General features: G+C 55.6%; 8 protein-coding genes across 8 annotated transcripts; 2 read left to right on the top strand and 6 right to left on the bottom strand.

Annotated features, from left to right (window-relative positions):
• Positions 1-25: 25 nt before the first annotated feature.
• CC84DRAFT_1164961 (uncharacterized protein) lies at positions 26-2,359 on the bottom strand. Its single transcript, XM_018178609.1, has 3 exons — positions 2,143-2,359; positions 1,718-2,005; positions 26-1,661 (listed from the first exon to the last, which is right to left on the bottom strand). Exons 2-3 carry the CDS (start codon positions 1,877-1,879, stop codon positions 345-347), a joined length of 1,479 nt encoding a protein of 492 aa, XP_018034877.1. The 5' UTR covers positions 1,880-2,005; positions 2,143-2,359; the 3' UTR covers positions 26-344.
• On the top strand, positions 1,681-2,537 carry CC84DRAFT_794612 (uncharacterized protein). The gene has a single exon (XM_018187431.1). It carries the CDS (start codon positions 1,909-1,911, stop codon positions 2,368-2,370), a length of 462 nt encoding a protein of 153 aa, XP_018034878.1. The 5' UTR covers positions 1,681-1,908; the 3' UTR covers positions 2,371-2,537.
• On the bottom strand, positions 2,432-3,021 carry CC84DRAFT_1164963 (uncharacterized protein). Its single transcript, XM_018178610.1, has one exon. It carries the CDS (start codon positions 2,611-2,613, stop codon positions 2,449-2,451), a length of 165 nt encoding a protein of 54 aa, XP_018034879.1. The 5' UTR covers positions 2,614-3,021; the 3' UTR covers positions 2,432-2,448.
• Positions 3,022-3,599: 578 nt separating this feature from the next.
• Positions 3,600-4,109, bottom strand: CC84DRAFT_1217961 (uncharacterized protein; the record flags this gene model as incomplete). The annotated part of the gene is made up of 1 exon (XM_018182948.1): positions 3,600-4,109. One exon carries the CDS (start codon positions 4,107-4,109, stop codon positions 3,600-3,602), a length of 510 nt encoding a protein of 169 aa, XP_018034880.1.
• A 591-nt stretch (positions 4,110-4,700) lies between these two features.
• CC84DRAFT_1164966 (uncharacterized protein) lies at positions 4,701-6,128 on the bottom strand. Its single transcript, XM_018178611.1, has 3 exons — positions 6,090-6,128; positions 5,472-6,032; positions 4,701-5,409 (listed from the first exon to the last, which is right to left on the bottom strand). Exons 2-3 carry the CDS (start codon positions 5,956-5,958, stop codon positions 4,772-4,774), a joined length of 1,125 nt encoding a protein of 374 aa, XP_018034881.1. The 5' UTR covers positions 5,959-6,032; positions 6,090-6,128; the 3' UTR covers positions 4,701-4,771.
• Positions 6,129-6,337: 209 nt separating this feature from the next.
• On the bottom strand, positions 6,338-11,305 carry CC84DRAFT_794746 (uncharacterized protein). The gene is made up of 5 exons (XM_018187432.1): positions 9,256-11,305; positions 8,820-9,199; positions 8,136-8,745; positions 7,860-8,053; positions 6,338-7,806 (listed from the first exon to the last, which is right to left on the bottom strand). Exons 1-5 carry the CDS (start codon positions 11,165-11,167, stop codon positions 6,718-6,720), a joined length of 4,185 nt encoding a protein of 1,394 aa, XP_018034882.1. The 5' UTR covers positions 11,168-11,305; the 3' UTR covers positions 6,338-6,717.
• A 342-nt stretch (positions 11,306-11,647) lies between these two features.
• CC84DRAFT_1164968 (uncharacterized protein) lies at positions 11,648-12,977 on the bottom strand. The gene has a single exon (XM_018178612.1). It carries the CDS (start codon positions 12,943-12,945, stop codon positions 12,001-12,003), a length of 945 nt encoding a protein of 314 aa, XP_018034883.1. The 5' UTR covers positions 12,946-12,977; the 3' UTR covers positions 11,648-12,000.
• A 1,154-nt stretch (positions 12,978-14,131) lies between these two features.
• On the top strand, positions 14,132-19,657 carry CC84DRAFT_1187566 (uncharacterized protein; the record flags this gene model as incomplete). Its single annotated transcript, XM_018180937.1, has 14 exons — positions 14,132-15,894; positions 15,940-16,004; positions 16,059-16,076; positions 16,116-16,125; positions 16,162-16,202; positions 16,233-16,242; positions 16,288-16,337; positions 16,371-16,499; positions 16,560-16,609; positions 16,658-16,970; positions 17,007-17,031; positions 17,092-17,321; positions 17,361-19,433; positions 19,482-19,657. The coding sequence occupies 14 exons, from the start codon at positions 14,132-14,134 to the stop codon at positions 19,655-19,657; spliced, it is 4,953 nt and encodes a 1,650-aa protein (XP_018034884.1).
• Positions 19,658-19,957: the final 300 nt, after the last annotated feature.

Raw genomic sequence — 19,957 nt, forward strand, 5'->3', positions numbered from 1 at the left:
CTCGTGCTCGTGGTGACCAACGCGACTCGACGTAACGTATTATCATTCCTCATTTCTCCTTGCTCTTCTCTCAATCTGCTATGTACATGCGCAAACGCAAAACGGCGCGTGACGGAAAAGTGCTGCGAAAGCATACACGTATCAGAAAGAGTCCACCCAAACCCACGCATATGCACAAAAGCACAATGTAGCACAGAAAGCCACCCAGTCATGTACCAGTTTTTCCTTTTCTTCTCTGTCGTGCCCCCTGGGTAGTCGCTCTACGCCTGGTAGCGCAGCGTTTTCTTGGTCGATTCGATTCATCTTGACTCTTGGTGTAAAGGTCCACCTCCACTCACAATCGCTCAAAAGTCCTCCATACTCCCAATAATATCCATATCATCATCATCCCTCCGTTCCTGCCTCCTCTGCTCCTCTCTCACTCTTTCTTGCTCCTCCCGCTCCCTCTCCCGCCCATTCACCAGCCTCCTCCGCTCCGCCTCACTCATCCCCGCCTTCTCCGCCGCCGCCATCCGCACGCTCAGCGGCCGGCTCTGCATGTAACTCTCCATGTAGCTCGCGCCCAGACTGCTGGGGTATCCCAGGCTGCCCGTCTGGTCGAGGTCGTCGACGCCTGAGCCGGAGATGCCGCCGACGTACGTGCTGAACTCTTCTTCTTGTTCATTGGCGACTTCGGGCTCGTTGGCGTAGATGGGTGCTGCCGAGGCGTGGCGCGGGATGGTGGTCGGGTCGCTTGGCGGAGAGGGGTCGAGATAGGTTCGTGTGGTGAACTGTGGGGGTTCGTATTCGAGGTGTGCGTGTGACGGGGGTGATTGGGATATTGGTGAGTGGTGGGGTGAGTCGGGGAGGGTATGTCCGGTGTGGCCGGTGGGCGAGTTGCTGGGGAGACGCGCTGGGAGGTTGAGGCTGTGGTGCACGGCGTCGTTGGGGGAGTGGACAAGTGGGACATCGCCGCCGATGAGGCGTGGGTCTATTGTGTCTTCGAGAGAGGCGGTCGAGTTGGAGGCGCTGGATGCGGTCGTCTCGCTGGGGGACATGAGCTGCGGCTCCGCGATTTGGTCCGCTGGGAGGACGGTCTGGCCATCTATGACTATGCTGACGCGCTTTCTTCGGCGTTTCTCGCCGCTGTTTCGCAGCGAGGATTTCTTGATGGCCGGGCGCTTCGATTTCTTCACACTCTCCGGGGTTTGGTTCTCCTTCTGCGGCTCCCAGCTACTGCTGCCATTTTGAATTTCCATTCTCTCGCTGCTTTTACTCGATGGTCCGGACTCGCCCTGAGTGTCTGCGGCATATCCCGACGACGATGAAGATGTGGAGGAGGATGATGATTTTGCCTGCTTCGGAGGTGAGCTGCCGTCAGCCGGCTCTTTCTTCTTATGGCGCTTCTTCTTCTCCTTGTCTTTGGAGGTCTCGCCGGCGTCGAGAAGAGGCAAGAAGATGGGCGTCACGAGCCCGAACAGCTCCTTCTCCCGCTTGTGTACCTTTGTCCGCTTCGCCTTCTCCTCCCGCTTCGACTCCGGGGTCAGCTCGGGGGACTGAGCGGGCGAGGGAAGAGGGTTTTCTGCAGGCGCTGGTGTGTTGTGTGAGTCGGCATGGCGGTCGGACCTGTTCGCGGCGTCGTTTGTCTCGCCGCATTCCATTTCGCGGTACTGTGCAATGAGCTAACCCAGTTAGCCCAGTCAACGCCTCGCTAGGAGAGAGCAGCCAAAATGCATACCTCGTGCTGGAACACGTGCAGCTCGTGCTGCTTCTGCTTTATGTAGGCATTGATGTCGGCCTCGAGGCGCTGCTTCTTCTCGTCAATGCTGCGGGCGAGGCTTTCTAGTTGGACCGTGGAGCTGCCTGGAACCTCGGCCAGGCGCGGGTCGACGTGCAGCATCTGCTGCGCGGGTACCTAGGGATAGGCGGATGACGGGATCACGGGACGGGTGCGCGGCGAATCGCACGGGACGTGTTGTGTATGCAGCGGCAGGCAGGGCTCGCCGTCGGCCTGGGATGCAATGTTCTGCGCGCGTGTCAGTTGCCGTTGGCGGCGACTTGGGCAGGCAGCCGCCTCAGCGCTGTCGAGCTGGTACCGAGGAGGACGCATTCGGAAGGGTGGTGGTGAATGGGCGGTCACCGGACTCGGCTGCGTGGTCGTACCTGGTACTTCTGACTATGCTGCGCGCTGAGGGCCACAGGATGCGCCGGGGAGCCCTCACGTGGGGCGAACTGGGCGGCTGGCGGGGCGAGGCCGTGGCGCAATTGCGGGCTCGAGGCGTCGGTCCAGCGCAGCTTCAACGCTCCCAACAGGGCAGGACAACGGCAGACGATGGCGGATCGAGGGGCTCAGGTGCGCACGAGAGGTCTTGTTTTGTCGAACCACCCTAGCACCGGTCAAAGCCGGCGCTCGATGCACCGCGGCCTCGCCTTGCTGCACGCTGCGCCGTAGTGGGGGACCAGCGCTGACTAAGGTGGGGCGTTGGAGAAGACGCAGTTGCTTGCAGTGTCCTGGACGCGCTTTCGCCATGGAAACCGACGACGGCCGGGAGCAACGGCAGCAGCGTCGTGCATCCCCTCCACGCCTCCATGCATCGCCAATGACGCGCAATAGACGGCACAGCTGCCATTCATCCTGTGCTCACCGCTCCGTCGACCCGGCTAAACACCCTGCTGCTGCTGTTCACATGCCACAGCCGCTCCGCAGCAGCTACCCGGCTTCCCATGCACCGATCAGCCACCCGCTGTAGCTCATCTGTTCCACCCCATCTCTCCGCTCCTGCGTGTTCCTGCCAAGGGCGATTCGATGAAGCACCTTGCTGCTGTGCGACCGACCGGTCTGCAGCATGCAATCGCTCGGAGATGCGCACTGTTGGGACCTGTAGGGCGAATGGCGTGACGGCATCGATGCTCTGCAACAACGTTGAGATGGCATTGCGGAGGATGGTGCACTCTCACGCCAAGGGTTCTGCGCGGACTCGCCTCTCAATACAATCTAGACTTCGTCATGGTATCGCAGAGTGATTCCACGCAGATTGATTCCACTCAAGGTGCGTCACAGGGCTTATGAACGAGGGGCCACCCTAGCATAGCAGTTTACCAAGTCGGTGATGGAGCGCAGCGTCGTAATGCTGATCATGCCATGGACTAGTAGTGAGGGTCGAGACTTCCACGCAGCTGCCCAAACAACCAACGCGCCTTCCTACAGCCCAGCCAAGAACCTGGCACCTTCCCATGTTCAAACCTAAAGCAAGAGCTGGAGCTTGACATGCATCCCTCTTCGACAGTCTACGTCCGCGGAAACTGCACAAACTCAAAATTCCAGCACCCACTCCCACTGCACTTTTCATACAGGCTCGGCGCATTCGGCCCCCCACACGTCTGCGTCTCGTTCCCTGACACCTCATGCTGCAACCTCCATAGATGCTAGACTTCGGCGCTCTCTCAGCCTCCAGTTGGTCTCCACAGAAGCATTCCCCGTCATGCTCCATTCCCGCATGTCTGAATCCACTTCCCCCTTGTGACGGATCCGTGCAGAAGTCGACGCATGTCTCAATCGTCAGGTTGGATGACGGATAGTAAAAGGGCAGCATACGATTGCTCACGCTGTCGGACGCACATCATGCATATCTCCACCCTCGAGACGTAGTCAAGTCGACGTAGTTCTTCACCGGCGGCCCGTGCCCTGCAGACGGCGGACAGTCTGTCGGCCCTGTAGCAGGTCCTGGACCATAGCTTACGGGATTGCAACCCAGCAGCTTATCCACCCATCCATCGGTCTTCTCGTCGACGGCCAAAGGCAGCTTGCACGCATTGCACTCGTCGTAGCTGTACTGCGTGACTTTACCGCAGTCCTCCACGTTTCCAGAGTCGCTCGTACACATTGTCGTCGCGCGCTGCAACACGTCGACCGCCCACCGGTTCACGAAAGCCGCATGGAAACCGTAGCCGGTGGTATCGCCGTTAGAAAAGACAAACGGCTGATAATTGGATCCTGACGACATGTTGTACCACATGTCCGCGAACCTGTTTATGTCGTAGAGTACTTCATAGAAGAGGGAGATGGTGTGATTGGGGTGCGTCGAGGGGCAGACACCCGTGTTGTACTCTGTGCTGTTGAAATACGACATGTGCGATCTGTGCGACTCGTCACCTCCGTTCTCTAACGCTACTACCAGCAAAAACTGAGGCAAACCCACCGGTGATCAGGCGAGTCCAAGTTCTTTCTATCCCAGCAACTCGGAAAGAATACCTGCGCCCGCAGTCCATCTTCAAGAAAGATTCGGCCATGGGACATGGATATCTGCGAGTCCGGTTGTGAGGCGACTATGTACCCCTCTACAAAGGCGATCCCATCATGTCTTCCGCCGATGGTAAATTACCAGTGGCAAACGGATTATCCGTGTAACAAACGCGAACCTGAAGCTGGAAACAAAATCATAAATTTCAGCTTAGTAGTCTTCTAAGGCGTCAGAAGATCATAATATCATGATGGTAATGGTTGTCTTCCGATTCCTAGACCCTAATACTAAAGCGATATGGGGTCATCATTGGTTGTACAGCGCAATGCACCTTCTTCTTTGGTCACTGAGACATCGTAATTCAAAGCGTTTGCCTTACGGCTGGGTATTAGGGCTTGCTGATCGTAGAGGCGACATGAATTGTGTACCTAGGTGACTAATGCACGCATTGCCGCAATCGTCGAGGAACTGATAGAGATAGTAGATGATTCAAAGTCCGGGTATCATCATTAGAGATAATCAAACGAAGACATCGCGACAAAACCCAGTCTCTAGTCTTCCCTCTCCTTCTGCGCCTCGGCATTATATTCCGGAAACGCGCCATTTCTCCCCCAGCGGATTCCCTTCATGGTCTTGTCCTCGTCTTTCCCAGGCCACAGCAACTCCCCCATGTACACCGCCTTAATACAGAGCACCGCCACCAGCAGCCACAGCATCACAAGCACTATCGTCAGTGCGCTGGCCACGCCTCGTATTCCGTCACTGTTCAGCGCCCCCGCAATCTGGATCGTCGCCAGCGTTAGTCCAGCATTCGGAAAAATGAACGCCCACCAGTTCAGTGTAAAAGACATCTGGCGCACACCCGCGAGCACCGCAACCGTTGAAATGCAGCAAAACCAGAAGGCAAACAGGATGATGAACAAGCCGGCGAGGATGCCCAGGTTCTTGATGAGATCGCCGTCCGGGAGCGCAAGCTGCGTGAACTGGGAACCGGGTACGACAGTGGAGGCTTGCGTGGCGAGCGAGATGAGGCCCGCCGCCGTGTACCCTGCGGGCCCGACGGAGACGTACATGCCTGGGCGTGTGGAGGGCGAGGGTAGTTCGCTGGTCATGAGACGCTGCGTGTACAGCGAGTACATGAGGAGTGCGACGACCCAGGCCAGACCTTGGAAAGCCACCGCTCCGACCCCTGCGGCTGATTAGCGCTGTCACATTCATGGTGGAATCCATCATTTCGAGACGTTGACGTACACATATACCACCCTCGGTCCGTCGGCTGGCTGGGTATCATCGTCCCCGCCATCGTCCCGACGACAAGGAGCGGGTAGATGGGAAAGATCCACGCCGGCACCGCGTCGTGCATGTTCAGCTTCACGCTCTGGAAGAAGACGTAGTACTGTCCTACACCCACGACAAAGACCACGCCGCAGTACGTCCAGTAGCATATCTCGAGCGCTTTGACGAGCCACGGTCCGCTGGCTGGAACGCCGTAGCTCTGCGCGCCGTTCAGGATCAGACTGACGGTGACCCAGTACGCGCCGAAGAAGAGGCCTTCCACTGGGTGTAGTAGCGAGGCGACGAGTTTTGCGGGCACGAGAATGAAGCGCGTTGTTATCAGTGCGGTGAACAAGACGAAAAGGATTAGGTTAGTGATGTAGAAGATTTTGCCGATGGTCATGAGGCCGGGGAAGGTGTTTGGGGTGTTTGCCAACACGACGGCGATGGCGCCGGTCGACATTGTGCACGCGAACCTGTGGGGGAGCAGTCAGACATGTCTGTCCCAGGGGCCCGAGTTGCGGTGCTTACCATGGCCTGCGCATCGTCTGTTAGCTTCTGCCTTTTCCGAGTTGATGACCACATCACACTCACCAAGTGAAATGCGCAATCCTATCCCTAAGCCCAACTTTCACTGGCGGTGTACCCTCCTCCCCCGGCGCGCTCGCCCTGCCATCACTATCCCTCACGGTTCTGTCCTCGAAGTGCATTTTTTCTTCTTTTTATGTGGCCAAGCCAGTTTCCCGACAGCGGACGCACAGTTATACATATACGTTCAGGCCATGGCTGCGTAGTTCTGGCACCAGTGCTGGCAACGTTGGCAGAGACCCTTGTCTGATGTCATTTTCGAGGTTTTAGACCAGGCTTCGCCAGCCTGGGGCGACGGCGCGACCTAGCGCTCGGGAAAAAGGGCATCGGGAAGGGGCGAACGGTGTTGTGGGCCGGCCAGTCTGGAACCCTGAAATAATTTTGAGACGGGTGGAAAGAGGAAACTTGCCGTTCGTGCAGACTGGGTTGGTGAGGTCTTATACTCTCGCGTAACTGCAATCAGATCCATATTTGACGTTTGCACGGTCGTACTTCGGCGTGAGCCTCACATCTTGAACCGATTGACCAGAAAAATGCACATGTAGTTGGATGATTCAAACTCCTTGTCCCACCTTCCTGATGGTACCCAATTTCTCAAGTCCTCAATGCACCACCCAAACCCTGCCCACCACCACTACTCCAACCACTTCTCATCCAACCCCTCCAAGAACTCTAGATCCACCCCAACAAAGCTCCTCCAGAAATCAATCTCCAGTCTCCACGGCCTCGTCGTGACCGCCCACGTTACCCCCTCGCTCAGCCTCCTACACTCCTTCCTGTCCCTCCCCATCACGAGAATCAAATCGCGCGCCACGATGACCTGCTCCTTCTTCAGCATCCTGCGATATGGTTCCACTCGCGAACTCAGCTGCTGGTGCACGCTCCACTCGCTACACGGCATGTCCTTGGGGATGAACTTGAATTCCCAGCGGCGCTCGCGGTCGTCGAGGAAGGCGACCTCTTTCCTATTCCCGATGCCGAGCATGAGCGGGTAGAAGTGTGGTGCGGACCACATTCTCAGCGCTGAGAAGCACGCACCTGGATGCTTTTCCTTGAACGCGCGGGCCTTGTCGAGGAGGTAGACGCGGTCGAACGGCGTGGGGTCCACGAGGTGGCTGAGGGCCTGCGCGAGGGGCATGTTCGTGCGCCAGTCGATGTAGAGGTCGTGCGGGCGGCCGGGCTCCGCGGCGGCAATGGCGTACCCGTCTGCGCCCTCGGTATAGGAGTTCTGGATGATGCCGACTTTGAAGAGGCGGATTATGGCGGTGCGTAGCGCTTTGCGCCAGGAGAGCGGCATGATGTCGTAGGTCGGGTCGTCTTCGGTGCGGTCGTGGTCGCGCCGGAGCGTGTCCCAGGCTTCCCAGAAGGACTTGGGCATGGTTTTGTTGGATCTGTGGGTGCGGCGGTCGGGGACGTGCTTGGCGCGTTCGACTTGGTCGATGAGGTTGGAGTCTTTGAAGACCTGGCCTTCTTCCGAGGAGAGCAAGGTTTGGGTGTCAAAGAAGAGGGCAACGGCGGCGTAGGCGTTGAAGGCATCGTCCACGATTCGTCGTTCTTGGGTGAAGAGAGGCGCCATTTCCATGAACTTGCAGAGCTCGAAAGGTCCGGAGTTGAGGCTGGTCATGATAATGTCGTCCATAACGGACGCCATCACTCGCCAATGGATCTCTTTTCTCATAGCATTGTGCGAAAGGTCGCCTTGGTGCCAGCTGTGTTTGAATACCTTGGAGCTGGTAAGTCTACATACTACAAGCTCTTGGTCAAGTGTTCTCTTACCTTTGACTTCTCACGGTCAAGCATGCTCATGAAATCTGCTTCGATCGACCCTTCATCATCTCTATATTCCTTGACTCGTCTCATGCTCAGACGCATTGTTGCCATCAGGTCCGGAGGGTGGGACCTGATGGATTCCGGTATGTAGTGTGCAAAGGTCGGACTTTTGAAGATGGACAGGAAGTAGTCAGGTTCGCCTAAGCGATCGAGTAAAAATTAGCAGCGTTTACAACAGGATGTCCGGCGTTCCTGCTTGGCTTCGAAACAGCTGAAACTCACCTTTCGTGTATATGGTCTGAGACCTGAATCGGTCCTCCAAGGCCTCCATCGCAGTCTCTACATCTGCTGTGTTTGCGAAAGAGTGAGTGAAGTCACCTTCGGACTCATTGTCCTCTTCGTCTGTTTCCGTTTCCCACGCCTCATCACCGTCATCATCCACCGCTTCCAAGTCCTCATCAGATTCACCGAAACAGTCCTTCTCCGAAAGTTCTTCATCGGAATCAAGATCCCTCGCAAAGCGTCGAAGATCAATGGTGGGCTTCTTCTCGAACATTTCCAATAAGCTGGGATTCGCTCGGAATACGTTGTCCTTCATCTCGCCAGTCCCCTCTTCAGGAAAGAGAATGGAATCCTCGATCTCGTCCGCCTCGGTGTAGACGAATGTTTGATCGATCCCTATTTTCAAATCCTGAGGGGTCTTTTGGTGGGGATTGTACTGGAACGCATGGGCATTGGCTTCTATGCGGTCCCACATGCTTTCGACCTCTTCCCCAGGTTTGATCGAGCGCACTCTTGAGGTCTCTTTTTCCATGGTAATCGTTTCAAAGATGGGCGCGCAGACTTTGAACATATCCTTTACTTCCTTGACGCGGATAGCACGAGACAAGATCTGTAGCAGTCAGCATTCGGTGCTTTTGCTGCATCTTGTACGGGCCAATGCATGCCAAGCACAACTTCGCTCACCTCTTCGACCCTGCGCTGCAGTACGAAGTATGGTCTGCCAGGCGCAGTATCCCAAATGTAGACGTCATAATATTCGTCGAAGCCGAAATGCCATTTTCTGGAGTTCTCCACGGTTTCAAAGAACTCAGGCCCGATCTCGATAATATTCTCGAACTCGTTCTTGCTAGCACGGCCCCAGCCAGCCTTCTCGCGGAGAAGCCAGAACTCCTCCTCTGGAGGTCGGACGAGGATTTTGCCCGTCTTTCGGTCACGGACGAGAGCGCGGATCTCCCACGTCTCCATGGACAAATACTGAATAAAGCGTCGGCTGACGGGATCGTCCCGTTTCACGTTACCACAGATGAAATTCCTCATCTCAGTGAATTGGTGAGAACGGCGGGCTATATTAAGTCATAGGTTAGAAAGGTCCACCGATCTACTTTGCATATACACGTACCCATGCCACGAGAACCAGTTTGGAAGTAGTGGGTGACTTTCTCCGCGTGTTCGCTCACAAAGTATGGTATGAACCCGAGTTGTAGCAGCTGCTGACGCATAATGTCGCCCACAAACCTCGTCCACTTGGGCGCTGGGAAGTAGTGATACATAGCGAGGATGTTGAGCTCAAAGAACTCATTCCAGTTACGACAGAGCTCTATAGCATCAAACAAGCTAGAGTCCTTCGCAATGACAGAGAAGTGGTACCATCCACCACGAGGGAGAGCCTTCTCCGACGGGTAGTTGTACATATAGCGACCGCAGACCTTGATGCGTGTTTGTCTGCGTTCGTAGCCAGTCTCATCTATGTCGTCGTCAAACTCAACTATGGCATCTTTCATAGGCTTTTGCTGGCCGAACATCTTTTGTTCGATCTTGGCACTCTTAGCAGCTTTCTCGCGTTTCGTCATGTACTTCTCTGGGAGACGTGATTTGTCGCGGAACCTGAGAGCGTATTTGTCTGGAATCTTGCCTTTCTTGTTGTCTTCATCGTCCTCTTCCGACCCCTTTGCGCCGGTGTATTCAGCTGTTTCATCTTCTCCGCGCACAAGATCAGCACAGGCATCACGAACATCTTGCAGGCCCGGGCGCTCAAGCTTCAAGCACAAGTCACGCAAGTGCTCTCGAGTGACATCGTCGTCGGCCAGGAAGTCTTCAATGCTGTCCGATCGAAGGGCAATTGGTAACAGAGTGGCATGAGACAACAGGAGCCGACAAAAGAGCAGATGCTTGATCTCAGCGACCTCTTCAAGTAATTTATCCAGCTCATCTTCAGGAATGGCCTTTGTCTCCGCGTGGAAACCTGCAGGCCCCCCAGGTGATGATAGGTAGAATCCCATGGGTCGCTCATGCTTGACAGGCTTACACAGCCTCTCTCGCATTTGGCGCTTGGCCTCCATTTCGATTGTCTTCGGTCCCTTATCATCAGAAGACTGGCCCGTGGGGGTTTCGAGCTTCTTCTGCTCCATGTTCGCCTTCTTGGCTCTTTTCTTTGCGCTCTTGGACAGGGGCTTCTCCTTCTCAGGTTCGGAAACATTGGGAGCAACGGCTGGAGGAGGGCTATTTTTCTCATCTGATGTAGTCAAGATATCCTGATCTTGAAGCATCAAGAAGAATTTAATCAGGTCAACATAGTTAGCCCGTTCGTAGCCGAAGACGTCCTGAACTGGATCCCAGTCATCTTGTTCCTCTTCGGTCATTTCGGACAGACGCTGTTTGAGTACTCCATTGAGGTACTCTTCCTCGCGTTGCTTTTGCTCCTTCGCTGTTGCCTCCTGCTGCTGACGTTGGAGTTCTTTCTGGTGGCGCTTGAGCAACAGAGCCTCCAGCTTGACCTTCTTGCTCTCGTTCTCACGATGGCTCTCTTCTTCCTCCTGGCGTTTCTTCACCCATCCGAGCCACTCTTTCTTTTGGTGCACAATTTCGGCACCTCTTTTACCGAGGCGCTCCAAAGCCCTGGACATGACGTGTTTATCATTAAGAAGCTTTGTCAGGTACTTCTCATGACCATAATCCATATCGACAGCGTAGAAGTGACTGTGGTGAAGCTTGCGAGCCTTGATAACCTTCTCGAGTATGACATACTTGTTGAACAAATACTCGTGGAGTCCCTGCAAAGTGGCCTCATCTTCGACGTCTTTGAATTCTTGCACGACAATGGAGGTCTTGTTGTTGGCAAGGTAGGGCGGCTGGTTCTCGGCGATTCTATCAAGCTCCTCGTTGCGCTTCTTGTAGCCACGATACATGGCCTGGCATTGCCGAGCGTGGAAGGCGCAAAGACGGCCGTCGGACGAAGTCGCTTCTTTATCGCAAGGTGTCTGTGCAGACAAGTCCGAAAGCAGACGAGCCCGGCAAATAGCGTGATCAGTCATGGAGAGCTGGAATGATACTCTAGAAAGCTTGCACGAAACGCTGGAGGAGGATTGAAAGTTGAAGTGAAAGTTATGATCACGCAACGGTGGTATGGTGATGATTCAACGATAAGGTGGGCCACAGTCTACGCGTGTTGTTGAGGTCTGGCGATGCCCAATAGGCGAGGGCACAATTTTATCTAGCGGATGCGGGGCAGCCGAAGAACATTGAGGCGGAAGCAAGTGCTAGAATATCAACTGGAAAAGAATACGGATTCAGGTACAGAACCCGGTCGAGATGCGGCTGACGAGTGAAACGAGGGGGAGTCGCAGGTGGAAATTACGATCCACGGAAGGATGGCGGAGCTGGCACCGGTGGCATGACTCGCGTGCGGATGACGTTCACGCGTACCCAGCAACGCGAACTCGCGTGACAGGCTTAGAAACATTCGTTCGGTTTCACGTAGTACCTGTCTGACTGCGATGTAAATGTCTCAGACACGATCAAGGCTAGTTTTGTGGACTATTGCATATACATAAATGTACGAGAGCTTTACGGGAGCGGCTGTAGCAAGTCGAACAGTACTACTAAAATTTCCTTTCACATTCATAGATTGAGAGTCAGGCCTTGCTAGCTCTCTAATACAATGTCATCCTTCAAAACTTCTTATAGGCCTGAGTGTTGGAGAGCGCAGTCGATCCAACAGGCACACTCCTGAGAACTGACAAGCGTGATTCCCTTTTGGGTGTGCAGCGCTGGGTGAGAGAAACCACAATTCTCTCTCGCTGTTGCAGATATCGCAGTGCTACTTACTGCTTCTCGTATTTTTATGAGCGCGTATTGCCTGGGTATTTCAGCCACCACCTTCACCCTTCTCCGCTGCCTCTGCTTCTGCCTCTGCCTTCTTTTTGTCCTCCCATTCCTGTTTCTTCGCAAGCAATTTCTGCAGGTTCTTCGCTCCGTTGAAGACGCCATATGTCTTTGCACTGCAGTTTGCGCACGTAGGATCCTTTCGATAGCGCTTCAGCGCGCAAGCTTCACAGAAGTAATGACCGCATTTCGTAATGATAGGGCTCTTGTAGGGCTGCTTGCAGATAATGCAGGCAAACGGTATCTTTTCCAGCATTGACAGATCGATGCCATCTTCGTCTTTCTTGCCGTCGCGATTCGCCGACGCTACGACAGTGCCGCCAGGCTTTTTGCCTTTGTTTGATGTTTCCCACTCTTTATCCAGCTTCCACCCCGCGGCATAGTCCTCACGAGCGTGCAGAAACTTGCAGCCGTCGCCAAAGCCGCAGAAACCAGTTTGTTTGTAATCCTTGCACACGTCCGGTGTGTAGTCCACCATGGTGATGGTACGGACGTTTGACGACGACTTTTGCGGCCCTACTTTGCGCTCCGGCGCATTCGCATCCTTCTCGATTAATGACTGGGGCTTCGCGAGTATTCGTGTGCTGCCGAGGAGGCTCTTGGAACTGAGCGCATCGCTTGCGTGGTCGTTTTCGTACCAGTTGGACGCTTTGGTGGCATCGTCGGTGGCTTCGATTACAGCGGCGCGGTTGGCTTCGTACTTTGTTGTGCCTTCAAGAGCAGTCCTGGGAGTTTGTTGGTCTGCTGTCGAGGCCTTGAGGGCATGTTCGTTGACCTTCCGCCTCTTCACGACGCGGCCGTCGTCGCCTTCGCCATCCGAGTCTGAAGAATCGGAGTCTGATCGCGGCGGCGGGGGCGCGGCTTTTCTTGGTGCAGCCTTTGCCCCACGCTTCTTGAATTTGACGACCGGTACTTCTGTGTCGGCCATAATGTGGTGTGTGTTGGCAGGGGATGCGCAATTGCCATGCAGCTTAGCAGTTCGTCGCGACCACAACTATGGAAAGTTCGAGCCACAGCTGACAAATCCCATCACGTGATGATTGTGGCGTCAGCCCTCCTGCTCCGCCGATCTGCCGCCTACCGTTGGTAACCAGGATTCCCGCCTGTGTGGTACCTTCTAGTGGGCTGTTTGTACACAGAGCATCTACGTGGTTGTCTACTCGAGTGAGACGTGCTGACAAGGGCTGCTACTCAACCCGTTCCGAATCATGGCAGTAATTGCTTCTAGTGCATGAGCCTTTGAACGTTGGGCGGCCTGTCAGTGGCGTTGACGTGTCTCGGCCCAGACGACAACGGGCAGGCAGATGGTGCTGTTCGCCTTGTTGACACCTTGCCAGGAACCCCAGGATGAGGGCGTGGCGGCCCCTTTCCAGGTTGTTCATCGTGATCGCGTGAAGAGTGGAGTCATCGGCTAGTTCGTGTATACGCGGTTGTTGTTTGTTGTTGAAGGCGCCATGCCAATAATAGCAGCGCGAAAGGGCAGCCACTCCTCCAAAGCGCGTTGGAACAGGCGTATGGCGTAGCACCCCGCGAGTAGCCCAGTCATCGAGCGTGCACACAAATCGCCGAGAGCCAATTGATGTTGCGTCGGCGGGATGTTTCGGTGGAGCTGCTGGACCTTGCGAATCAAGCACAGACCCTCATCTCTCATGCAAAACAACACCCGTTCCGCGCTGATTCTGCCGCTGCTCTGCCTTTGCCTTGCCCTTTGCCGTTCCTTTCTCTCCTTGCCTGCTTAAGCGCTGCGGGGGACGCGGTTCCAGTCGTCCGTCTTCGTGTGACATCGACGCGTTCCAGTGCTCCTCCAGCAACCGCGGTGTCGGCTGCCCCTGCCCTGCGCGTCGCACCCGGCCAAGCAAATCAACCGACCTACACTCCTTCGCCTTTACCCACGTCTCTCACTTCGCCGAGGGTCCTGCTGCAGCAGCGACAGCTTCAATCACTTTCGCCTCCACCGAGTCCGCACCTTGTCTTCTCTTTGCTGCCCCCGAGCCGGCCACATTTATCGTTTGCTTGCCCGGACCGGCCATCGTTCAGGACCCCCGCTCCCTAGCTGAGTGGCCATCCGCACTTCGGGCGATGGGCCACTAAGCGCGGGACTTCCAGGACTACTAATGGCGACAGCAAACCCCTCCCACGGCGCCTTCGCCGTCGAGGAACCCAACGGCGCGGATCCCTTCGTCACGGGCTCGCACGATGCCCATAGGCAAAGATATGCCGCCTTCGACAACTCGTCGCTATACGTGAGCGGCTCGCCCGCGCAAGCAGAGCGGGCACTGCAAGCCCATCTCGCGGAAACGACACGCCGACTACAGGAGACGTCACATTTGGGCAATGCACTCGTTCAACAGAGGAAGGAGTTAGAGGATCGGCTACGGGAGGTAGCAGAACAGAAACAGGCCAACGATATCGGTCCGGAGCTTCGCGAGAAACTGATTGAGCTGGAGAAGGAATTCAATGAGGTCGGCAGGGAGACGGCTCGCGCGTTCTTGCCGAAGTCCAGGGTGCCAAGTGGAGAGGCGAACACGGCCACAGGTGCTTCCGAGTTCATCAGCGAAGGACACCAGTCTCCGACAAAGATCAGCATTCCGTCCCGCAAGCAAAGAAATCAGCAGCCCAGCCGGATCAATGACATTGCTCTAGCTACCGAGATCTCCACCTCGCTTCTTGCGCAGTTGAAAGACCTGCAAGCTGTACTGCTCGAGAAAGATGAGGCCCTGAAGGCCGCCAATCTGGACAGGTCACAGCTAGAGATCGAGGTTGAAGGACTCTCGCAGCGCATGCGGACTCTCGATGAGAGCGAGTCCAGGCTCAAGGACGTGAATTGGAACTTGGAAACCCAGCTGCGCGACTTTGAAACCCAGACCAAAGCAGCTACGGATAGAGAGCAGCGCCTGAACCACACTCTCAACCTCGCTAGGTCTGAGAAGGCAACACTTGAGCGAGAGTTTGAAGAGCTGAAGCAGATGTACTCGAAGATTAACGACGACCATCTTCTCAAGGTCAAACAACATGAGACCGAACTCTCAGGCTTGCGACGAAATGTCAGCATGGGAGAGACGGAACGTGGAGCTCTTCAGCGCAAAATGGAGGAGTTGGCTACACAGAATCATGAACTCGCACGAGCTGTCCAGCACCGCCTGCGTGCGGAAGAGCAAGGTTCTGCCGAAGACACCTCTCCGGATGAGAATCCAGACGGTGGCAACACCATCACGCCTGAACACTCACCTCCTCCATCGCCAATCAAGCCTACCCCTCGTCATGGACAACTCGAATCTGAAACCCTCAAGCACTCTCTGCACCATGCTCACCGTATGATCCAACAGCTCAAGAACAACATCCATCGCGAGAAGACCGAAAAAATTGAGCTCAAGCGAATGCTTCAGGATGCCCGTGATGAGCTTGAGTCCAACCGCAATGCTCTACCTGGACCCGGCAGTGCTAGCAAGCGCAGGAAGAACGATAAGGACGTTTTCAAAAAGCCTGCAAGACCTGACCGCCTCGGCGCCCTTCGACACGGAAGCCAAGAGATTGTGGCCTTGGATGACGATGAGTGGGAAGAGCACGATGGTGTACCTCCCACGCCAAGCAGAGCACCTCGACCAGTCGAGTCGGTGCCTGGCGCCTGGGGAGGCTTTAGTTCTGCTGCGGAGACCAGTGCTAACGAGGGCTTTGAGACGGCCAATGAGACCTCTGATGCCGCGTTCGAGACCGCTAACGAGCGTGATGGAACCACGACAGAGACTGATGCTTTCCAGACCGGAGCAGAGACGCTTGATGGCGACAGCAGCGATGATCTTACAGAGACTGAGGCCGGGCCAGCCACGGGGACAATCCGACAACGACCATCATCCCTGGCAATGGCACATCACGACTCGTACGAGAGCACGGCTTCTACCTCCGGTGATGAATGGGACGACAGAGAGATGAGGACGCCTGTGCAGCCTCAAAGTTCTCGCTTCAGGAAGGTTCGCCAGGGTTCGAACCGTCGGCCCACGACTCGAGGAAGCCAAGAAATGTTCCAGGACTCGTCTCCTGCAGTGAGAGGCTCGCCTGCAAGTCTCGCCCATGGCAGCAACAATAGCACCCCCGCTCAAGGAAGGAGCTTGTTTGCTGAGTTGGACGCTCTAAGCGGAGGAGAAAGTGATGATGGTAGCGCCGCGGAAGGCACGCCAACTCGTTCCAGTATGCTGTCCCCAGAGTCTTCTCCAGAAGCCTTCAGGAGGTCCGCTCTTCGCAGTTCGCCTTTGCAGGCTGTCACAATGTCTAGACCGCCAATGGTTGATTCTGGCATGATGACAGAGCCGTGGAGCCCACCTCGTCCGATCGAGGCCAGCAATGTTTCCTCCATAGCGGTGCAACATACCGAGCCCCAAAGCGCAGTTCTCCCGTCTTTCACTATGTCGGGTCTTGCAACGCAGGGCACAGAGCCACGATCTGCACCGGTCCCTTCGCTGGAGCTGTCAACGTATGCTACTCAAGGTACAACACCGCAGTCGGCAACCCTTCCATCATTCTCCATGTCTACGCTTGCAACTCAAGACACGACGCCACACACGGTACCTGCTCCCTCCCTGGGCATATCACGTATGGTCGCGCAAGGGACAGATCCACGTGAGGCTGCGATTACACCATTGCAGCTCTCTCTTCTGTCTGAACAGAACACCGTTCCTCGCTTTAATGCTCCCACTCCGTTGCAGGTGTCTTCTGTTTCCGCGCAAGATACTACGCCCCAATCGGCTCTCCCGCCCTCGCTCTACATGTCTAACGTATCGAGCCAAGGTACTGTGCCTCAGTCTCCTTCACCACCTTCGCTCTTCATGTCTAATGTGTCGGGCCACGGAACTGTGCCGGAGTCCCCTTCACCGCCATCGCTCAATATGTCATCATTTGCGGTTCAAGGAACGGAACCAACGTCACCTGTCGTGGCACGAGCTGCTCCCGCGGTGTTCGGTGTGTCATCTATTTCTAGACAAGCGACGGAGCCAGTTGAGTCTCGCTCCTCGAGCGGATCGTTCGCAGTGTCATCACTTGCCTCGTCCTATTCGACGCAAGCGACGGAATCCATGGAAAGCCATGAGATCAGCTCAAGGGAGGCACATGTAGAGGAGAAACCTCAAGTCCCAATAGGCTTGTCATCGCTATCGAGCCAACACTCTATTCCAACCGAAGCACCACAATTACCTCCTTTGAGCTTGTCTGGACTGTTCTCTCAAGGCACCGTCCCAGTCGAGTCTCCGCGACCTGCGCCATCGCAGCTGTCAACGGTTGCTGCTCAAACCACTGCTCCCCAAGATGTACCTCGTCCTGCTCCATCACAATTTGCTCCTGTTGCGCAGCAAGCGACGGTGCCGATGGCATCGCGACCGCCGCCATCAAGCATCTCGTCCTTGTTCCAGCAACATACGGAACCAGCTGCACCAGAGCGGATGCCGTCTCAATTCTCTTCGGTATCACACCAAGTCACGGAACCCTCAGCAGCTGCGGCCTCCGCATTATCGCAACACTGGTCTCTGGCTACTGAACCGGTGCAATTGCCGCAGCCATCTCCGCCACAGTTGTCTGTCGTAACTCACCAGACGACTGCTCCTTATGAGCCAGAACGCCGACTATGGGATGTCGGAGCGATAGCCACTCAGCACACGGAGCCTGTCAACGCACGTGAAGTTGTTCTACCTGAGCATCAGTTCTCAGACGTCACTATACTGCACAACACACAGCCAGAGTCGCCAACGTTGCCCGAATTCCTTCCAAGCCCAAGCAGACCATCGACTGCCAATCGCGTACCTCCCACGATATCGTTCTCGACTATTGTGGCCAATGAGACTGAACCAGAAATTCCCTCAAGGCCGCAGACCGCTCATCGCGCGATTCCGATACCAATCATCACTTCATCCTCTGGAGCTCAGACCGAAATTGCCCAAGAACAGCGGCCAATCAGCAAGGACGGCCGCGTACCGTTGGGCCAGATATCGTCGAATGTGCCCAGAGAGCGCAGTCTTGAGGATGGCTACCCCTTCCCCAAGCAATCACTTGGTGCAACTTCTGATGAGGGGACCCAGACAATGGTATCTGCAGAGCAAATAGATAGGCTCCTCCTTGCACGCAGCCAGCGCTACTCTGGCACCATTGCCGGGGCTGGCGTTGAGAAGGCCGTGTCACCGCCTGCATCCCCTAGCAGGCGCAATTCGAACGAAGTTGGTCGTGCTCCTCGACGCCCAGGAAGCTCCTCGAGCATGCGCTCGCGCACTGGCACTCCTCCACCTCTCCCAGCAGATCACAAGCAAGTCATTGCCGCAGCTGCTCTGAAGTCGCCGCCACCGCTGTTGACTCCTACCACTCCGAACGCAACAGGCACCATGGGGCCGCCCATTATGCCGGCCTCTGCGTACAAGAACCGACCATCGACCCCGTCGATCAGGACGAAAGCCATCGCTACGAGCCCCAGAGCTGGCGCTACCACGCCACGGCCCAGGCATAACTCACAGACCCGGAGCGGCGCTACTTCACCTGTCACCCGCCGATCTTCAATGTCATCATTCAGCTCTGAGATCGATCACCGTTTCAACATACCTGCAGGCATGACTTTCAGCCAGACTGGTCTGGATCCGAGCATGACAGACCCGCGCATGATCCAGGCCATTACGCAGACCATGTGTGGTGAGTTCCTTTGGAAATACACAAGGAAGGCAGGACGCGAGACCATGTCCGAGACCCGTCACCGTCGCTTCTTCTGGGTGCACCCGTACACACGCACCCTGTACTGGAGCGAGCATGACCCCCAAACTGCCGGAAGAGCGCAGCTGAAGGCAAAGAGTGTGGCTATATCGGAGGTGCACGAAGTCTCAGACGATAACCCTCTGCCTCCAGGTCTCCATATCAAGAGTTTGGTAGTCGTCTCACCTGGACGAACTATTAAATTTACGGCGACCACCAGCCAGCGCCACGAGACCTGGTTCAACGCGCTTCTCTATCTGCTCAAGCGAACTGAGGATGGTGACGAAGGTCAGCCTTCTGAGCCTAATGAGATACAGAGCGAGTTCAATGGAGGATATAGGAGTTCCTCACGTCAAACGGGTCGCTCGCGAGCTTCTCATGCGACATACAACTCCCGACGCACTTCATCTCCCTACCATGCTGAGGTACCTACGCTCAGGCAGTCACACGTTACAAACCAAAGATCGGCATCAACGGAACCCGGGCAACAAAGCTCTGTTGGTGCCAGGTTCAGTACTATGCTTCGCTCTAGCTCAGCCATGCGGGGATCGTTTTCGAGCAGATTCAGCAAAGCAAGTGTACAAGAAGCTGTTCCGTACGAGGAGCCGAGCAATTCAGCTGCAGACCTTAGTCGGGAGCTGGTCGAGTCGAATCAGCGTGCCGCAGACCGCTTGGTGGACGTGAGAGCCTGCTGCGACGGTAAGTTTCTTGCTGCAATAACTATCATACGTATGCTAACATAAATAGGCAAACATCACGTCGGGCAGCTCCACGCTCATTCGTTCAAAGGTCGACACGGCAGCTTCCACTCGAGGCCCTCGTTCATTGGTTCCGTGAGCTCCCGTTCCCAGTCGCGAACAGAGTCACGCAATGAGTCACGCAATCAGACGGAGCTGGAAAGGCAGCACTCTTCTACGGGTTAAGCCTCCTTGCTGATTACCTCTACTATCCCGCGAAGGCATCTGGTGCATCGTATTTGCTCCTTGGCAGCGCGATACCCTATTATACCTGTTGACTGACAGTCAATTGTTTCCTATAGTCACTACAAGTCCCCCATCCGAGAAGCGTCTTGCGCACCCGTCTCCTTTGTCGTTATCTCTCCACCTCTCGGTGCTAGGGTGCTGTCTTTTGGTATGGCTTCGAATTCGAGGCTCCCAGCGGTGGAAGTAGGAATTCCAGAGTCTGTTCTTCTGGAACTGGCGTTCGGTCGTCCGGAGCTGGGC

Source organism: Paraphaeosphaeria sporulosa, assembly GCF_001642045.1.
Source record: "Paraphaeosphaeria sporulosa strain AP3s5-JAC2a unplaced genomic scaffold CC84scaffold_6, whole genome shotgun sequence".
Classification (NCBI taxonomy): Eukaryota; Fungi; Ascomycota; class Dothideomycetes; order Pleosporales; family Didymosphaeriaceae; genus Paraphaeosphaeria; species Paraphaeosphaeria sporulosa.